At 46.2% G+C, this 20,147-nt stretch overlaps 1 protein-coding gene across 14 annotated transcripts in view; it reads right to left on the bottom strand.

Annotated features, from left to right (window-relative positions):
- Window positions 1-20,147, bottom strand: part of fnbp1b (formin binding protein 1b) — a 44,939-nt gene that overhangs the window by 9,623 nt on the left and 15,169 nt on the right. For 2 of the 14 annotated variants that reach the window (XM_069168605.1, XM_069168622.1), the window contains exons 6-9: window positions 18,838-18,942; window positions 13,424-13,552; window positions 12,652-12,798; window positions 9,260-9,451 (exon numbers count right to left, since the gene is read on the bottom strand). In XM_069168605.1, coding sequence (XP_069024706.1) covers window positions 9,260-9,451; window positions 12,652-12,798; window positions 13,424-13,552; window positions 18,838-18,942 — 573 coding nt within the window. Of the gene's footprint in view, window positions 1-932; window positions 969-1,343; window positions 1,359-4,100; window positions 4,194-7,272; window positions 7,463-9,259; window positions 9,452-12,651; window positions 12,799-13,423; window positions 13,553-15,444; window positions 15,460-18,837; window positions 18,943-20,147 lie in introns of all 14 variants that reach the window. The other 12 variants (XM_069168629.1, XM_069168628.1, XM_069168544.1 and 9 more) reach the window with 12 other exon arrangements.

Below are 20,147 nucleotides of genomic sequence, written 5' to 3'. Positions count from 1 at the left end.
CTTAAAAAAAAAAAAAAAAAAAATGGGCATGCAATATACATCAACAAAGACGTGTCATGCAGGGGACATGCTCCTCTGCGCAGAGGTCAGAGGTCAGAGGTCAGAGGTCATTTATTAGTGTTTACTTTTTCTACCCAACTGTCATCTAAAATGTGAAGTGAATTCTACGTGGTTTAATTTAATCAACAAACTAAAACTATAAGCTGACATTTTGTGATTTTCTTGTTTTGTCGTGCCATTAATGAATGCAACTGCTTTTTTTTTTTTTTTTTCTCTGTATGGAATCAAATTTGTTTTTAAAACAACAACAACAACAACAACAAAAAACATTTTAAGTAAAAAAAAATATCGCAATTACATGAAATCAACTGCGTCAGCTTGAAGGAGCGGTTTAACGTTTGGGGAAATATACTTATTTGTTACATAGTGAAGTTTTAAAAGTGGATTTTTTTTTTTATTTTTTTTTTATTTTTTTTTTAAACTTTGAACCGATCCAGGCCTCTAGTTTCCCCTTTATTTCTCGTCTTCACGCTGAGCTGAACTAACTAACTCCTAACAGTAGCTTCATACGTTAAGTGTGTAAATAATATCACCCAACACAGGATCAAAGTAAATGTCCCAAAATGTTGAACTCCTCCTTTAACCCCTCAAAAATGTGTCCCTTACTAAAAAAAAAAAAAAAAGGTTAGAAACTATTTGATTTTCTGTGGATGTTGCAGCATGGAAGAAAACAAAAACAAACTTTGTGATGAAATTGGCATGCAGGAACCGGTAAGGACGTTAGACTCCAACTTCTAGATTAGTAGTTTGTTACAAGGACGTACAAATTCGTAGAGACAACGGGAGGGAGGGAGGGGGGGGGGGGGAGGACTACCAGACAAAAGACTAAGAGACGGACAAAGGTTATAAAACAGCCGAGTAAATGTGATCACCTCGATGATACTCCGGACGTGGGAATTGAGTGTGAGCTGCACCACAGAGACCACAGACACAGTTTGTTTGTTTTTAGGACGGGGCGGTGATGGGGGGTGGGGGGGGGGGGGGGGGGAGAGAGACAAGACGAGAACACAACCACAACATGAAAAAACAAAAACAAAACAAAACAAAAAAAACGCAAACAGCAAAAATAACATACAAATGAGACAACGGCAACTCTGCTCCGCGGTCGTGTGACGGCAAAGGAAATTTAAAAGAATTAGCTTCCGAAAGAAAAAAAAAAAAAGCAAAATAAAAGAGCACATCACGGCGTACAGGACGTTGTTAACAATGTGTTACTGGGAGGACGTGACATGCGTGCTATTTTCATGCCGCTACGGTCGTGCGGTTATACGGGTCATGCTTACCAGCTTGAGAGAAAGCTTCATGGGGGGGGGAGGGAAGGGTGGGGGGGAAGAGGAGAGAGAAATGGCGGGGGGAGCAGGAGAGAGAAAGAGACAACAGACACAAGTCAGCATCAAGAGAATATCACGGCCATTTTCTTTCATTTTTCCTTTCAAACACAAATAGTCCACCTGAATTATTATTATTTTTTTTTATATATATTAATGCTTTACGTTTGCCAGACTTCACCAAATGAGGAAAAGAGCGCTTTAAAAGGCTGAAGGATTTTGGATGTTTATGCTCTTCTTTTTTTTTTTTTTTTTTTTTTAAAGCGGCTATTTCGGACCACTAAAAGCCCCCCCCCCCCCCCCCCCCCCGTCTCTTTTCTGATGTGGTGATGTTTGGCATCCGTAACGGGATGGATTGAATGAAAAATGGGAAATAAGTTGGCGAAACGAGGGGCCAACCTACTGCACAAGCACGAGGTTGAAAAAAAAAAAAAAAAAAGGATGAGGGAAGTTTGAGGGGGGGGGGGGAAGACAGGTGGAAGTAAATGTAGAGCAGAGAAGAAGAAGAAGAAGAAGTAGAGGGAGGGTGACAGCGACAGGGGCGGATGTACTCTTTACTTCGTGATCCCACCCTCTTTCTCGCTCTTTCTCTCGCTGCCAAACGCGATGACACGCGAGGGACAGCAGAGGGCGCCAAAAAAGCATGTTACGACAACAGAGGGGTCTGCGTGTGGGGGACATGGAGGCAGAAACTTGTACACAGACGGGCTGGAGAGACGCTTTGAAAAATCGACTAATCGGGTCTTTTTTTAAATATATATATATATATATATATTATAGATTAAAGTAAAGGCAGAAAACAAAAAAACGGCGTAATCGTGAACTTAAAAGGCAAGTAGGGTGGAAATAAAAAAAAACAACACAAAAATGGTTGTAAAAGTGTTTTAACAGCCTTTTTTTTTTTTTTTACATCACTTGCTGAGAAACATGTGAGCCTACAATAGAAGGAAGAGGGAGGGAGGAGCAGGTTAACGACCACTGGCCGGTGGAGCCGGAGCAGATGACTGATAATCCTGTTAGGGGCTCACGCTGCTGCGCCGGCGAGCTCCACTCACTTTACTCCGCTTAATCGAGTCGTCCACCTGGAAGGGCCTGTTACGGTCCTCCCCGTGACTCCTTGTGAACACGACCTCACCCCCCTCACCCCTCACCCCCCCCCCCCCCCTCCCCCACCTTCACACATGTGAGGTACTCAGAATTACATGTCCTTATTGATTCCCTGACGTCCCCGAGGCAGGATTAAATGCCGCACGGACATGGGTCCGGCGTGTTCCTCGTTTTCGGCTTGCAGTGAGTCAGATATGGAGTTTGGGTATAAGAGAAATTATTTTTTTAATTTAGGCCTTGGCCTCGAATCTAGAAATGTAAAAGTGACATTTTGGACTAAAGCAAAAGATTAAAGTGAAAGTCCTTTCAGAGTTCTTCTCGCAGGCTTATGAATAAAAGCTGTTCATTATATATTTAACAAATGCTTTTAGATTTAAAAGAGAAGTCTCATAAGTTGATTTTTTTTTTTTTTAATTTTTTTTACATTCATTCGAAGTGCAAATAGCAAAAATCGAGCCGACACATATTTTGCTTGCAAAAAAACGTTCAATGCAGTGACACTGCCTGCACATGTCTGCGTTTCTTTTCACAATGCTAGTCATTTTAGGATTTCTTTGTTTGCGGTGCAGCCGATTTCCTCTTTTTTCATCCCTTTTTCATAAAATGTACGTAACTATATCATCATCGTATCATAGAAATGCGCTTTCTTGGAAGTTGAAATCACACGTGGTTTTGCAGAATAGCTGCAATCGCTGAATAAAATCTAAAAGGCCGTAAAATACGAAAGAACATGTTTTGTCTCCGATTGGCTGTTCGCGCTCCGAGCTGCAAAGTGTGTTTTCACCCCGTGCGTTCGTTCATCAGAGCGCTCCTCGTCGACCACCCAGACAGACACAGATATACAGGTATATAATGGCTCTTACAGACAGATAACAACGCTGCAGTATGGCAGAGCGGCACACAGAAAGCCCTGCTGGGGGTGAATTCTGGGTACTGTAGTCAGAACCCAGATCCAAAGTGTGACCAACACCTCGTCTCGTCATACATCCACCTGTGAGGTTTAAATAAGCGAAGAGGGGTGATTCCTATCCTCACGCCCATAACCACCACCCCCCCCCCCCCCCACACACACACACACACATCCCCAGGTGCTTGTGACACTTTGTGAATTGACCCCTTGTTGATGCTCGGTGGGGGTGAGGGAGGGGGGGGTAAGCCCTGAAACAGCTGCGGGCGAGACAAGGCCAACCTCAAGCTGATACATGTGATGTGGGATGAAGTCATCATCTTCTCCGATCATTCGCCCCGATTTCTACACGTGTCAGAGCCATGTGATCAATACCGAGCCAGCCACAGACACTAGCCTCCTTTGTGAGGACGTTTGGTTTTTTTTGGGGGGGGGGGGGTTGGGTTTTTTTTTGTGTTTTTTTTTTGCCTCGTTAATTGTCACGAACGGTCTCCTCCGCGCAGACCGAGTGACAACGATTCTTATGACCGAGGCTACTGCCTGTGTTGAACGTGGCTTTTTACTAATCACACACATTCACGCTTTAAAATCCAAACACGCGCTCGATTTTCACTGAAACACGCACGCGCACGCACGCACGCACACACACAGAGACATCCGGTGCGGTACTCACGGACGCCCATCGCACACACACTTACAATATATTGCCGTGCTTCGAAAGCGTATGTGGGTCGGCCCAGAGTCCTCTTCATGAGCTCTTTGTGATAAATGAGCGAGCGCGGAGATTGCTGCTGTGGTGGTCGTCAAGAGAGAATAAAGCTTTGTCAATGAGAACAACACTGATGTGGGAAAGCTCTTATACTGTATGCGGCCTTAAATTGTCTCCCAAAAAAAAAAAAAAAGAAAAGAAAAGAAAAAAGAAGCACTTTCTCTCTTTTTTTTTTTTTTTTTTTTTTTTGCCTTGCCAGACGTCCTCTGTGCAGAGACAACACCCGGCCTCCACAGGCACGACTACGACTACTGTCGTCTCTGATGGGATACGAGGTTCTGCTTGCAGGAGGTGGCCGAATTTTTTTTAAATTTTTTTTTTTTATTGATTTGCCTGCAGCTGTATCCACAAAATATAACAAAAGTAAGGTTTTGTAACTCGTTTTTACTTTGCAAATTCTTCAAAAAGTGTTTCTACAAAGTTTAGCAAAGACTTTTAAGACATTTTTTTCAATAACTAAGCAGGTATAATATGGCCTAGAAATAGTGTAGTTTTCACTACAATAATGTTTTATGATATAGGTGAACTGTAACCAGATAAAAGGACAAAAGCAATGGATGGATTCACCGATGATAAATGATTTAATTATTGAAGTTTGACAGTAGCCTCCTACGCTTAAAATCCAATTTTGCAACAATCCCTCTTTGAACTTAAACATCTCCTGACAGCCCGCAATCAGACACAAAAAGCTGTTTATAGCTACATTTCCTGCGAGTACATAAAAATAAGACTTTTTCAACAGCCTTTTTTAGCTTCAGCCTCTTAGACTAAAAGACTTTGCAAAATGTAAGATATAATAATAATAATAATAATAATAATCCTTCCGTCTCAAGTGCCGTAGGTCTGTACAATAAAAAAAAAAATTTAAAAAAAAAAGGTTTGTACTTGTTAACTTTGTTTGCCCAGATGGATGCAGGCTTGTTTGTAAAAGTGCTGAGGAATTGCCCCGACTCGCTACCAGCAGCTGTTCAGAGGCATCAGCACCGAACTGCTTGTTTACAGGATTAATCACGCTCCTCCTGTTGTCTTTTGTTTGTAGATTTATTCCAAAAAGAACGCAATCATAATAGAAAAAAAAAAAAAAAAAATGTTGACTAAATCAAGCAGCATCTAAATCCATATAAAAACAAACAGGTAACTGTCGTGAGACGTGACCAGATGTGGAATTTAATTAAATGTATTGTCATGAGATATGAGCTAATTAAAAATCGAAAGCTAAAGGGCTTTCTACTCATTATGTTTCTGACCTTTTCTAACCTCAAAACCAGTAAGGTCAAAACTTCAATCGTTTGAATCGGTGTACACTTGAAAACAATGAATCTTATTTAACTCTGTACCTTTTTATTTTTGATCACTCTTCTCGAGAGCTGTTGCAGCACTTCCGCTTTCAGAAAACGTGCACTTCCTGCTCCATCACACTTCCCCTTATATTTTCTCTGATATATCTCCCTTCGATCATTTCCTCTACGATATACTCACTCGCTGCACCGCATTGTTCTCCGGCCTTTTTTTAGAGGTCACGTTAGCACCAATTCATGCTCTTTGTTTTTACTTTGAGAAACTGCTGCCATTTCAAATCACCAGCGTAAGACAAAAAGAAAACTGTATTTGTGGTCGGTCCGGAAGGAACCTCGTGAGTTGCCGCCCATTCCTGAGGTCAGGGACAGCTGGAGGGTGAAGTGCATGACGGGAAGGCGTGCTTGGACTTGTTGCCCAGTGACTCCGTTGCGACACACGCTGGACTTTCAAGCGGGAACCGGTGATGACACTCGCTGGTGCTGATATAAAAAAAAAAAACAACCAAAAAAACCACCTGCCAGGAAGCTTTCTAAACTTACTCTGCCAGCCCACGATATCAACCACTTGATTCATTATGAGAGGTTTGATCCTCTTCTTTTTGTGCTTTGCCTCATGTCACGTGCAAAAAAAAACCAAAAAACCAAATAAAAAAAAAACTAAAAACAATCTGCCTCCAGCTTAAGACTGCAGAGAAAGAGCGCGGGGAGCGACTGCAGTGCATGGAGATGCTACTGCCGAGACCGCTCAGGAGTCTTTCCTACTTTCTGTCAGAAAGGGGAGGGGAGGGGAGGGGGGGAGGCGGGTGAGAGGGACTGTCATTGTGAGCACAGTTAATTGGAAGAATGAAGGGACGAGATGAAGAGACTGCTGGGTGAGTCAGACGAGTACCATGGATTCAGAGTTATGCGCTACAGAAGCATGCTGGAGAAGCACAAAGGCTGAGCACTGTATGAGTGAAGGTGAGACATTTTGCTTCTTTTAGGACGGTCAAATTTTTTGAGGAAGTTCTGAACGGCAAATTTGTGAAAATTAAAAGCTACGAGGTGCGATCAGAAAGTGACGAGACTGCGCCCATAACAACCGCATCGGAATTAAATATAGCCGCCACCCACTTCAAAGTTAGTCCCCCCTTTGCGCAGTGACACAACGCTGTAAGCGCGTCAACCACCAATCAATCACTTCGGATCTCCTCCACTGTGTCAAACAGGGACACCCTGAGCTTCAACCTCCATTTTTGGAGAGTAGAAAAAAAAAAAAATCCAATCTGCTGAGTGAGGAGGGTGGAGAGCGACGATTGTGTTGTTGAAATTGCAAATGAGCGCGTACCAGTGGTCGGAAAAAAAAAAAAAATACGCATGTGACTCCGGTGCTGATGTCGGTAAAGCGTCGCAATTTGGCGCGCTCGCTCCGGAAAGCTACAACTTCCTGCTGCTCAATGCTGTGCTGCGCGGCGTTCGAACGCTACGGGAACTCTTTGATCGCACCTCGTGTAATTGGCTACTCCCTGCGCACTGTTATGCTGGGTCACGCTGCCTACATATAAAAAAAAAAACCAACATATAAACTCATTTACCGGTAACAGAAGTAACAATCGATCACGTGCTTCACGATGTCGGCAACGTGACCTTCGGAAGAGGTAAGCGTCGGCGCAGCTTTCTGCCTTGGGAATCGCTTCACCCATACAGTGCAGCAGCTACAGGTGTGGACACACACACGCACACACACACACGCACACGCACGCACACACACACACACCCCACACACACGTGCACAAAAGCTTTGCTGGACACATGCACACTTACCCCTCGCCTCAGGCTCCGGAGGCAGTGCATTTTGGGTTTGGAGGTCATGAAGTCGTTGAGGCGGTGGGAGAGGGGCTCCTTGTGCTGCTTGGGAGACTGGGGGTCGTTGGGAACAGCAGAGGGTGAGGGCGGGGATGAGGCTGGGGGGGCGGGTGGGGGGCTGGTGGGGGGACGTTAACAGGGACATAAGCTACCAGTAAGAGAGGGAGCCGTGACGGAGAGGAGGAGGAGGAGGAGGAGGAGGAGGAAGAGGAAAAACGTGAAGAAGAAGAAGAAGAAGAAGGGGGCGAGAATCCAACGTAAAAAAGACAAAGGAGGAAAAGGAGGAGGGAACACAAAACGAAATAAATAAGCCTCCTACAAATATTAAAAAATAAACACACAACAGAAAACCCAAAACAGAACGTAAAAAGACAACCGAAAGGAACGTCAAACCTAGTATATGAGTTGTTATGTTGTTGGGGGGGGGGAGGGGGACAAATTGTCCAACACATAAAAACGTCCAAAAAAAAAAACAACCAGAGTGAGTAGGAAGAATAAAAATGTATTAAAGCAAGCAGCTGCAAACAAAGCAAACAGCAAAGAGTTTCAGTCAAAGCGCATGCCGGCTTCCATTTTAGAAATCCTCTTTCCATTTTTTTTTAAACATTTTTTTATTATTATTTTAGAATTTTTGTTGTTCTTTCCCGAACCTCTTCAGCATGTCGGCAGAGAAATCCCCCGCGTCCCCAAGGACATCAGCCGCTGAATTCGAGGCCACCGCCAGACGAATCTAATTGCTCATCGCTGTCCTCAAAAATTCTGACTGCGTAATTCATCGAGGGAGTCGTTTAGAGGGTGAGAGAGTGAAGCAGTGATGAGTTTGAGGCTGCCACAACGCTGCGCATGCAGAGAGGGGGCGAGGGGGTGAGGGAGGGGCGGGGGTGGAGGAGAGGGGGTGGGGGGTGGGGTGGGGGTGGGGGGGGGGGGGGGGCGGCGCCGGCGGCGAGTGAATCGGAAACCTTTTTGTTTTCAAACCAAGCAGACTAGAAAAACGACCGAGGAGACCCTTCTTCTGTGAGGCGTCGCTGATTTTTGTGCCGTTTTGTTTACGCCCGCATGCATGTGTGCGTGTACAGTGTTGGACAACTCTCTGTGACGGCTCTGCGCTCCCAGACACTCGCTGTAACACGGTGCGCCCACCGGTTCATGGGATGTTGCACTGCGGGGAGCGACCGTTTTCTGTACACAATCTAGCCTCGCACACACTCGCTTCGAGTCGTTCTCTCCCACACACACGCACACACGCACACACACAAACACAGTTACTCACCTCATGCTCTGGTCTAATTCAATACCAACAGTGCCACCAGCCCATCAAGACAGCCAGAGATCAGTTTAGTTGTTCAGAAGCAGGAAACTGAAGGGAGGCTAATCGGGGGGGGGGGGGGGGAATAAACAAATAAAGGTGAAGGGAGACTGTTACTTCAGATCTGAGTTAATATCTGCGAGTAGAGTCCATCCGTAGGTTGAAGGTAGAAATACATTAGTGGTGTGTTACAGAGTGGTGGTGGGTGGTGGGCGAGGGGGGGGGGTGGGGGGCTCCATAATCGGTGAAGGTGATTGGCCGGCGGCGGCGGCGGGGGGGGGGGGGGGGAGGGTGGGGCAGGAAACGGGTGGCAAATAATGACAACAGAAATGGCAACGCTAACACAAGAACTAGCAACAAATCTCTGTGAACTAAAGTCAAAATATCTACACAAAAAAAAAAATGGAGGTAAATTAAGTAACAAGATACTACAGATGTAACATTGAACACGTATATTTCAGCAGCCGCTGTTATTACAGGACAACAGGACGTACACGACCCATAAGGTCCCTCCGAGGCGACCTCCAGGCGAGGGGAAAATGACGCCCTAAAAACCACCGAGGCGTCGCCCGCGACGCTCTCGGGCGGTAAAAAAAAAAAAAAGTGAGTCTCGCGTTGACGTGTTCGTCGGTGTGTTACCTTGTTCTTGTTCTTAATGAAAGGCCACAGCTTGCCCTTGCTCTTGCCGGCCGGCTTCTCTTTGCCCTCTCTGGAGTTGGACAGGCTGGTCTCGGACACCGTCCTTTTCATGGCCTGGCCGTAGTCCTCGAACTCGACGTCTCCCGGGGGCTCGAACCCGGACTTGTAGGACTCCACCACCTGGTTCGAGTCCTGCGTGAAAGACAGCGGTCGCAGCTGTTAGCGGAAGCATGAGACTGTAGGGGAAAGTGGACGTAGCCTCCGGGTCTGCGAAATGAAGCTGACGCGGAAGAAGTGCCTTAAGCTGCAATGCCACCGAGGGCCACTAGAGGGTCGGCTCTAAAAAAGCCTCCGGCTCCATAGACTCCCATTCAACTCGTCTCATAAAATTCTGGCGGTCCATCTGAAAAAAAAAATCCCAGCGTTAATTCGAAAATCAGCTTCAAAAAGCCATGTTTTTTTGGAGGGGGGGCGTGTCTGTTTGATTGACAGGCCTGTGGTGCAGTCAGGTTACGGCCAGTGAGGGTCCAGCAAGATGGCGCCGGACAAATTCTGAGCTCGAGGCTTCATAACGGCCGTTCGCAAACCAACCGGTGACGTCACTGTCGGGTTGTCGCTTAAGTGGAAGTCAAAATCTTGAAACATCTTGATCGGCTTTTTTTTTTTAATATGTTTACAACTTTGTCACAATGCAAAACAATGAGTGAAAGGACGTCATGTTTGCTGACATTGTCCCGCTAATCGGCAGGTCTGGAGATAAGATGCACCACACGGCAGCGGCCTGGTGGTTTTATAGTAGGTCCTGTCTGATAACGGAGAGGGAGAGGGACTGCCATTATTCCATTTTTGGGCCCGCAGAATAAAGAGGAAAAGACCTAAATGTGTCAAGGCGGGAGTTATGACAAAAGCACCGGGGTCGGGGGACGCGGGAAGAAGCCCATTAATCAGCCGCCGTGTACATCGGAGCTGATAAGGGCAGGGTCTCTAGCTGGAGTCGGGATCAGCGCTCTTCGTACATGAGGGAGGAATCAGACAGGAAGGGGGCGGCGGGGCGGCAGACAGAGGGGGGAAGGAGCATGTGATATGTCGTCGTCGTCCCCCCCCCCCCCCGTCGTTTGTTTTACTGCAGCACGACAGTTACAGGCCGGAGTCGTCTCCCTGGAGCGGGGCCACGCACACACAGATAGATACATCCACTCACACAAACACTACGTGATCGCTGTGTGGGGAGGGGTGGTGGGGGGGTCTCTTTTTTTTTTTTTTTCTCTCGCCATAAGGCAGGCAGCCAACATGTGACGTCTCCATATAATCACACTGCTCGACTTGTTTTGTTTAACCAAGGCAAATAACTGCCTTTTCGTTTCGACTCCAGATAATATATAACGGCGAGAGCAACGAGACAGAAGTTCAGTCAGCAACCGAAGATGATGTAAACAGACTGGAAATAGAAAAAAAAAAAGAAAGCTGTGACAAACAGATCAACGGTTCAGACTACAGGAAGCCGAGCGATTCAAAGTTTCTCCTATTTCTAGAGCGAGTACATTTCTTAAAGAACTAGTTTTAGAAATGATCTTTCTCGCTTTCTGGCCAGAGAATTAAATGAAAAGGTCGATACCACTCTGCCCGTGAAATGTGAGCCGGTTCGCTCAACGTGGCACAAAAACTGGAGAACATGACGAAACGCTATTTTTTTTTTTTTTTTAAGACGTAACGAACAAAGCAGAGCAGAGCTAAGTTAGCCGTTTTCATGTATCCAGTCTTAATGGCAAGTCGCATTAAAGCCCAGCTCAGACAGAGAAGAATCGCAACAAGACGAAAGACTGTTTGAACTTAAGAGTTTGCAGCAGTGGGGAAGTGGCCCGGGCTCAGCTCGACTAACGCCGGCTGACGGTGTGATTCAGCTCGTCTTACAGCGTAAGGCACGTCACCTCTCTCCGCAGCCAACCGGCTCGCGGCAAAGTCAGCCGGTCACGTTATTTTAGAAACTATCAGCCCGATCGATCCGAGGCAAGCCGTGTCGTTATGACGCGAGCCTTAAAAGTTACCCAAACCAAACTGTCTGTTTTTTTTCTGCTTATTAGAGGAGACGTCAACTCTTCTAAATGACGAGAGGATTTGACTTAATATGTCTTAATTTCACGGCGTAAATTTGCTCAAGCCCCCTTGAAATTTCACCGAAGCACCCGTCGGTGGCTCCAAATTCTTGACTCTTACTTTTTGTTATGCTTTTGCCGTTTAATCACTTCTAATCATGTAACAAGTAACTCATCGCTGTCACAAGATGCTCGGAAGTATGTCCGGTTACAAAAAGAGCCTGAATGTCTCGTTGCGAATCTTTGATTTGAATTCACCCTCGGATCATTTTCGCTATTCCTTCGACCACTGTGAAATCGAGCTTTTTCAATTCTGGCATCAGGCTCGTATCAATAGCAGACTGTGTGTGCTCCCCTGATTTAATCCAAAGATTTATTACTGCAGATTCCTTCCATGAATAGAGGCACTTTTAAAAAAAAAAAAAAAAAAAAAGTCAAAAAGAATGGACCAAATTGAAGCACTAGAGGCCTGGCTGCGTCCTGGTTTTTAGCCCTCGGTATTTGTAAAGTTTTTACTTCATAAGAACACAATGTCTCCTAAATACTCACATCTTCCAGACCCCACACCTCTTGAGTGCAAAAAAAAATATTAAACCTCCAGCCAAATCTGACATAATCCCGATGACATCATCACTGTTACTTTTCCAGTCTTTGGAAAGCTCCCCTTCCAAAGCCACAAAAAAAAATTAAAATATATTGCAAAACTGTTTTCACAGGCTGAGTCCTCCATCTCTCAAAGAGTTAACTGAACTTCCTGTGTAAAAGGTGAGTGGAACGGCCCTTTTAAGGGGGGACTACGGTGTGTATTTTTAACACGGAAAGCCCTGGAGCGTAGTTTATGGGTGTGTGTGTGTGTGAGGAGGGGGCGGGGGGGGGGGGGGGCAGCATGTGCTTGGGTCTCATTGATTTTCTTATTATAAAGCGGAGGTCGCCACACGGATTGAACCGGTTTGTTCAGCTACTCTCACGGTTACGTCACGGCCCCTCCCACAGCACTTTGTTGCTCACAGGTGGGTTGTTTTTATTTCCCCCCTCCCCTCCCCCTCCCCCCCCCCCACACACACCCTCACCCCCCCCCCCCCCCCCCCCCCCCCCCCCCCCCCCATCCCCCCCCCATCCCCCACCTCACCAAGAGGACCGCTCCACCAGAACACTTGCTACTTGAGTGAAAGCCTAATTGCTAATGTGTGGGTTGTGACTGACAGCCTGGTTGAGTGAGTAATATGTCCCATATGGCGGTGTGTGTGTGTGTGTGTGCGTGCTGTGCGTGCGGTGCGTGCGTGCGTCGTGTGTACTCACAGTCTTGGGCTCGATGGACTCGGCTGCTTTCGTCATGCCGTCTAAACACTTCCCCACGATGGGCAGCACTTGGCGGTCCACGTCCGCAAACGTCTTCATGGACACTCCTATCCTCTCGATTCTTTTCTCCTCCATCTCTTGAAGTTTCTGCAGAACAAGCACAGGCACATTTAAACATAAATACAAGCTCGGGCAGGGCTGGATTTTAAAAAAAAAACAAAAAAAAAAAACTATACAATGTATATGCTGTTTTGATACTGAGAAAAGTGAGCACACAAAAATCCTGAATATTTTCCAAATGCAGGAATTATTCTAAACTCTGAATCCGTCAAACTGCAGTGCAAAAATGCCTCGTGCAAAATAACTCCGCATGTTCCCCGCAGTGTTTCCCTGCGTGTTGAAAATGTATTTTAAGTTGTCCCACCCTGAGGGCATTGGGAGGGGGGGGGGGGGGGGGGGGGTAGTGGGATGCAAACAGTTTTGAATTCAGCAAGCTAACTTAGCGGACGCACACGAATGCACCACTCCGGCAGACCTTTCTGTCGGCTACACTCGCACACGGAGGCATCAAAAAATGAGAAGAAAATCACAAATCACACACACACAAAAAAAAAAAATGGGCTAAAGGGGAAACTATTTGTGTGGCGACTAAAACAAATTGCACATGAGTAACACTGGATGCCCCCCCCCCCCCAAAAAAAAAACTCCTCTTCGTAAATGAAATTTACTGCAACAACACATCAGATTCGGGAAATCATACGTTGTATGTTACCTGGAATATGTTGGGGATAATTGTAAAATAATGTTCATTCTGCTCCTGGTTGAACTTCTGCAGGTAGGAGGAGTAATCGCCCTTACTGTCAGTGGCCATCTGTTGCCTCATTTGGGCTTGCTGCCGTGCCTGAAGAAAAAGAAACGACAACAACAACAACACACACACACACGCGCGCGCACACACACACACGCACACACACACACACACACACAAACGTGAACATCAGAGACAACGCTCTCTTTCGCCACACCTCGGTGTCCCCCTTGATTAGCACAGACGTACTGTACGAGTTACACAACGGAATAAATAACCTAAACGAGTACTTGTGCACGCGAGCACTCATGCATACACATGTGCACACATAGACACAGAGCTCGTGGACGCACGGTTCACGGGCGCAGATCCAAGTCGGGGAAGCGGCGACAGCCTTTCGGTGTCAGATTGTGTGTAGGCCGGGACAAACACACATATATATATATATGTATATATATATAAATAAATATAAAAAAAAAAAGAGGGGAGACGACAGCCTGCACGGCTGCAGGATGGAGGGATTTGGGATTTTGACTGCCCGCCCCAGTCTGGCCTATCTCTACTGTCGATAATGTTGATTATTTTAAGCGAGTTCAGTCTATGGGTAGGGAAGGCAGGCAGTCAGAAACGCAGCAGGAGCAGCCTATTACAGACCCTCAGCAAGCAGATGGAGATGAGATTATCTCAGTTAGACAGCATGTGGGGTTTGTGTGTGTGCGTGTGTGTGTGAGTGTGTGTGTGTGTGTGCGTGCGTGCGTGCGTGCGTGCGTGCGTGTCGCGTCAGCATCCGTGCAGCTAAGTACACATATCTGTTTCCTCTTTCCATCAGATTTGAGGTCCGTCCGCACATACGTAGTGACTTCACCGGGGTAAAACAAAAGAGTCGCTTTATGAACCCCGTGATTGCGATCGGCATTCAGTTTTGCCGTAGACGGTAACGTGCGCGGGGACGGCGGAGGGGGGGGGGGGGGGGGGGACGTGACCCCGAATCTGGTCGTGGTCCGGACGGAAACATTGAAAAGGGACTTCGGTCCGGTTTTCATCCGACGCACCGACCTGAGGCGAGAGCTCTCGCACTCGCCCTCGCGCACACGTGGCGGAGTAATCGAGAAGAAGAAAAAAAAAGAACTGAAATCTAGGATAAAAAAAAATTAAAAATTTAAAAAAAAACACTTTGTGAGAGTCCGGCTATCTCGTATCTGTGAGCATGCAATTGACGTGCTCCGCTGCTTGTAGGTGCATGGCAAAAAATGAAGCCGAATGTGCTGAGAAATGATGAGGGTGCACATCGTCGCCATGGTAACCCGGCAGATTACAAAACCAAGCTGCTCTGCCTGCAGCCGCATCACATCCTGTAGTCATTCTCTGGAAATGAGCGGTCTGTTTGCTTTTTTGCCGTTGCAGCTGTATGCATTGAGTGCACCTTCATATGTATTTCCGGCTATCTGTTGTATCTTAATGGGGATTGCGATCAAATATAAAAACAAAAAAGAGGAGTAGAAAACAATGAATGAAAGCTGGTATGTAAAGATTTGCGACACACGACGTATTCAGGGTTTTTCTTTTGTCGGTTGTTTTTTTTTTTTTTTCTTCCACACATATAAACATTCGCGGCGGGAGAGTGTTTGAGCAGAAGACAGCGCGGGACGCCACCGATCACTGTCAGACAGGACAGGGTGTGGTAACAGACCTGGTCGAGGCTATGTGTCAGACTCTACAGGAGACCGTGTGTGTGTGGTGTGTGTGTGTGTGTGTGTGTGTGGTGTGTGTGTGTGTGCGCGCGTTTGTGTGTGTGTGCGCGTCGAGACACAGGTCGAGACAGTGTGTGTGTGTGTGTGTGTGTGTGTGTGTGTGTGTGTGTGTGTGTGTGTGTGCGCGCGTTTGTGTGTGTGTGCGCGTCGAGACACAGGTCGAGACAGTGTGTGTGTGTGTGTGTGTGTGTATGTTCCCACAGATATAAAAGGTTCTCCGCCCGCCGGACCTACCTTAAGGGAACTTCGCTTCAAGGCATGCATAAAATAAATAAGCACAACATACACACAAAACACAAAAAGGATTGTTAGCTGTTTCCAGCTAAACAAGAGGTTGCCATAGATGCACTTCCCGGGCCACCGGGTGCGTCATCGCTCACAAAAAAAAAAAAGGGGAAGTGGGTATCAAGCTAAGCAAATACATTCGCCTCTAAAATACTGGAATTGTAAGCCGCTGTTTTTACGCTATTCGTAGAGGAAGCGAAAATGTTCTTTTTCTATTGCTTTATCTCTCTACCATAGGGAAGTCTGTCAGTGTGTGTGTGTGTGGTGTGTGTGTGTGTGCGTGTGCGTGCGTGCGTGTGTGTGTGTGTGTGTGTGTGAGGAGTGAGGGTCCTCCTAAACAGCCTTTGTGGATATCTGGGCTGCAAATCCAAACCTCTAATTGTAGGATTTGTTTGCCAGGGGGTGGAGGAGGGGACAGTTAGAGGTTTTTGCTCCAGCTGAGCAGAAAAACCGCAAAACCCTCAGCTCAAACTCAACAGCAGCTCCTCTGCATTACAGGAAGACGTCGCTTTACAGACAAAAGCGACAGCTGCGGACTCGTCAAATTATATTTGTGAAATTCTGACGGCCTCTTCCTTTGACCAGAGACTTTATTGAGGAAGTCTCTGCAAACGTCGCCCCTTTGGCTGCAGATCGCTGATATAAACAGACACCAGCACACTCATCATGACTCCTCTGTCTCTTCGTCTCCCACCATCCTGCCGCCATCTGCTCTGTCCATTACAACACCTACTCGCACCCCGAAGGTTTCCACGCTGACTAAGACCCAAACGTAAACTAGGCTACGGTTTGTGACATTTCATCCCTTTCCGGTGATCAATGCTGAAGAGGCTCCTCTAAGTAATGAACAGATCACAGACACGTGATCTGGCTCTTTTCAGGCTTCGATTTCTAAACGAATCAGCTTTATTATCTAAAATCAAAACAGAGCACTTGAAAAAAAAAAGACATTTTAATTTGCTTTAATTGCATGATTTACTTATTCATGGTGCGGCAAAGGTGATGAGAGAAGTGTAAAGTGTCTAAATACTCGATTTGTGACTGAGTACACCGAGCAGGAGTCATGAGGCGTCGCAGCTTAAAAGCCCCGACGACCGACAGCACAGATACAAAAAGACAACATAAACCAATAAGGACCTGTTAGAAAAAAAGAACATGTAAGAGCAGAATTTTAGAAAAATTCTAGTGAGGAGAAAACACAATCGTCCTCCACAGATAATCATACGAGGAAGTTTCTATTCTGAGTTCCTCATTTCTGAACAATGGATATGTGAGTAGGTGAACGAGAGCTGGGGTCAGTCAGAGACGGGAATGGGAACAGAGCAGAGTTAACACTCGCGGTCGGAAGATAAGTCACGTGACCGTTTGCATCTGAATTAAAGGGGCGATACAGGCGGTGTGGCGTGTTTTCGTCCCTTTAACTACAACTTAGCATACACGCAGACTGTTAATGACCATTTTCAAATGAATACTTTTCCTACTCTCGAATGCAGCCTTCAGTTTGTACCAGTTATAATACAAGTTTGATTAACTGCGCTTTGATAAAACTATCTTCATACAAATAACCCATTTCTTGCTCTACATTTGTGAGCAGATTTTGATAAATTGCAGGTCTCTTCAGGGATGAATTCAAGGTTTGATGTTGAGATGCGAAAAACGTCACGTCAGCCCAAAGCGTGTAACACACCTGTTGGTCCACTAGAGGGCACTGTGCCGATATCACGTTTTGCCTCGCCAAGGGCGCAAGTGATCCGTGTTTGAATCCGTGAGAAAGCAAAGTCAACGTGGAAGGCTTCGAAGTAATCTAGGGAAGTTGCATAAATTTAACTCGCGTAACATTACTGATGTAAAAATGGCCTATTTTAACCCAAATCACGAGCTTTTCTTCATGCTTCATGTTTTTTGGTGCCTAAATCTAAGGCATCTTACTTTTCACGCTTGAGCGAGGAATAACGTAACGTTGACACGCTATCGTCTATTGGACTGACGAGTGTCAGTTTGGCGTGTTATCCGGTTGAACTTGTCGTCCAAAAATTAAGAGAATCAATAATAAAAAAAAAAATTAAAAAAATGAATAATGAAATAAAGATAATGCATATGAAGATTTAAAATTAGTTTTCTTGCCTTGAGTGTGATAAATGTCTGTTTGGTAAACAGTATTCTGGCATGAGCTCAGAAAATCACTCTATTACAGTCAAGTCGTTATCAGTGACATAAAGTATACACACTCTTCCTTTTGGAGTTGTGTGGGTGCATCTGGCAAAATAAGCAGCAGTTGAAATGATCACTTTCACACAAGCAGTTCCACACTAACTCAAAGTATAAGCAAAACATATAACAGCATAATGTTTCATTTCCTGTTCACTGAATTCTGTTTAAATATCTGAATCTTTCATGCTAAATTGAAGAAGTTTAAGCAGAGACAACACAGCTCTTGTTTCAGAAAGTAGCTTCTTGTGCTGCTGTGTCGAGTCTTTCCAGTTGAATTCAGTGTTAAGCCTATTGTAGCTGTTTGGCTGTACGTCCAGAGTGCAGAAAGGCTCTTTATTCCAGCCTCTATTTGCATAATAATCGGGTCTGAACTGTGTCAACTCTATGAGCCTGCGCTCGGCTCCAACAGCTGATGAGGCAGCAGGAGCACGCGCTGCCGACCCATGATGCCTTGCGGGCGTGGGAGCTGTGTGGGTGATAGGCTGAGATTTTCGAGGGGCTCTTTTCAATTGGTCGTGACGACAGGAAATGACATCAGCTCGCAGGCCCCCGGGGGGGCGGCTCTGGGCTACAAGTCCTGGGAGTCGGCACCATCTCTGCATGTGTATATTAAACGGGACATATAATCACTGAAACGGCAAGCTACGTTATTTTGTTGGGTGTTTGTTTTATTTTTTTTGCTAAGAAAAAGCAAAGCAAACCCGCATGTATAATCCGCAACACACATAAACACACACACACAAGCAGGAGTCTTTCTCTGTCGTTGAGGCCACATGCGGCACAGCAGCGTGTTCGGTGGCTGCTCTACAGAGATAATGACCACTCGCTGCTGCTGCTGCTGCTGCTGCTATCAGCTTTGTTTAGCAGCAGACCACCGTGCTGCCGGGACAATGCCAGCTTTTACACACAGTCCCTGGCATCAAACACACAGTCACCCAATCCTTGCTGTCTCTTTTCGGACTCAGTGGAACGGAGGAGTCAGGGCGTGGAAAATGTGAAAGGGAACAAGTGAGCTGGGTGCCGCTAGGTGGGAGGGCGAAGGAAGGGGGAAGGCCAGGCATTTGTGCGAAGCATCGAGGGTGCACAGGACGGGCCCGCGTGATCGGTGGTGACAGTTGAGGTGACACGTACCTTTTCCACGTCGGCCTTAGTCACGTTGATGTCAGCGTCCATCTTCTCGAAGTATTGCTGCGCTCTGTCGGCCTCTTTGCAGTCCCGCTCGAACCTTCTTTTACACTGAAACAAAAGAGACGATCGCAGACGTTACGCCGCCGATTGTCTGCCACGTGCCGTCCGCAGAACCGCAAATACGACCTGACCTTTAAACGAGCGTATCAATGGACGTCATAACATGTTCGTAATGCGTCATATACGTTTCAGGCCGCGGCATTGTGTCGCGGGGGGGGGAGAGGGGGGGGGGGGGGTCGAGTCGATCGGTCGGTTTATGGCGGTGACACAGCACTGGGGTCTGTTAAAAGTCTGCAGCCTGCAGATTAAACAAATGTTCATAGTGGTCGTTTGTGTGCAGAAAAACAAGCATTCATCCAACCCTCCTTCGACCCCCTCCGGGTGAACAATCAGTGTTTGTCGGGGCCAGCGTTGCACTCTGAACTACGCCTATCTGCTCCCTCGCACACAATGCTGTCATTGAATGCACGGAGAAGTTGTGAGGGGGGACAAGGCAGTTATGCATCTCGCTTGTCAAAGGGGCCAGGCGGAGATAAGAAGTGGTGCGCTGTGCAATCTCTCCACATAACCTCCTCGTATCTAGTATACAGCAATGCGAAACATTATACTTAAAATGTGCTCGACGACTGATATTTCAATGACCGAGACCGTGACATGTTTTTTTTTAACCTCCTGCAGTTTTGTTTGTTAATTCGCTCATTGACAGTCTCTGTCTTCTCAGCAATGTGAGCCTGCCATTCAGAGGATGACTGCCGTATATGTACACACAGAAAAATTACACAGTATGACTTCTGTCCTGAAAAGTCATCACACGCTCATAACCACCGCCCTGTCTCCATTACAAGAAAAAGAAGCGCCACATTGTTTGAGATTTCTGGTGAAGACGGAACAGGAGGTCCCTCAGGGCTCCGTACAAGATCCTCTGCTGATATTTCCATTTAATTTTTTTATTGACTGAGACTTCCTGTCTGTGCTCCCTCAGTTTTTGATGGTGATATATTTTACAGTCACACAGCTTATTTTTGAGTGTCTGTTGCAGCATGTGCTTTAGTATCATGTGGTGGCGATTTCGATGCCTTCCGCAATGAAGCTCTATATACGCTGTCTGCACAGTTTTTGTAGACTTTGGTGTATTTAATGAATGATTTGATCAATATCTATAGCAACTTATATCTTGAAAACATGAGATAAATAGATTTTATTTAATGGCCAGCTGGTTCCATTTCGGAAAAATAGCACATTTGTTAGGATCT

Source organism: Embiotoca jacksoni, unplaced genomic scaffold (assembly GCF_022577435.1).
Source record: "Embiotoca jacksoni isolate LCO1_2020_lvr unplaced genomic scaffold, fEmbJac1.0.p SCAF_10, whole genome shotgun sequence".
Taxonomy (NCBI): domain Eukaryota; kingdom Metazoa; phylum Chordata; class Actinopteri; family Embiotocidae; genus Embiotoca; species Embiotoca jacksoni.
This window is presented reverse-complemented; position numbering and strand designations above follow the sequence as displayed.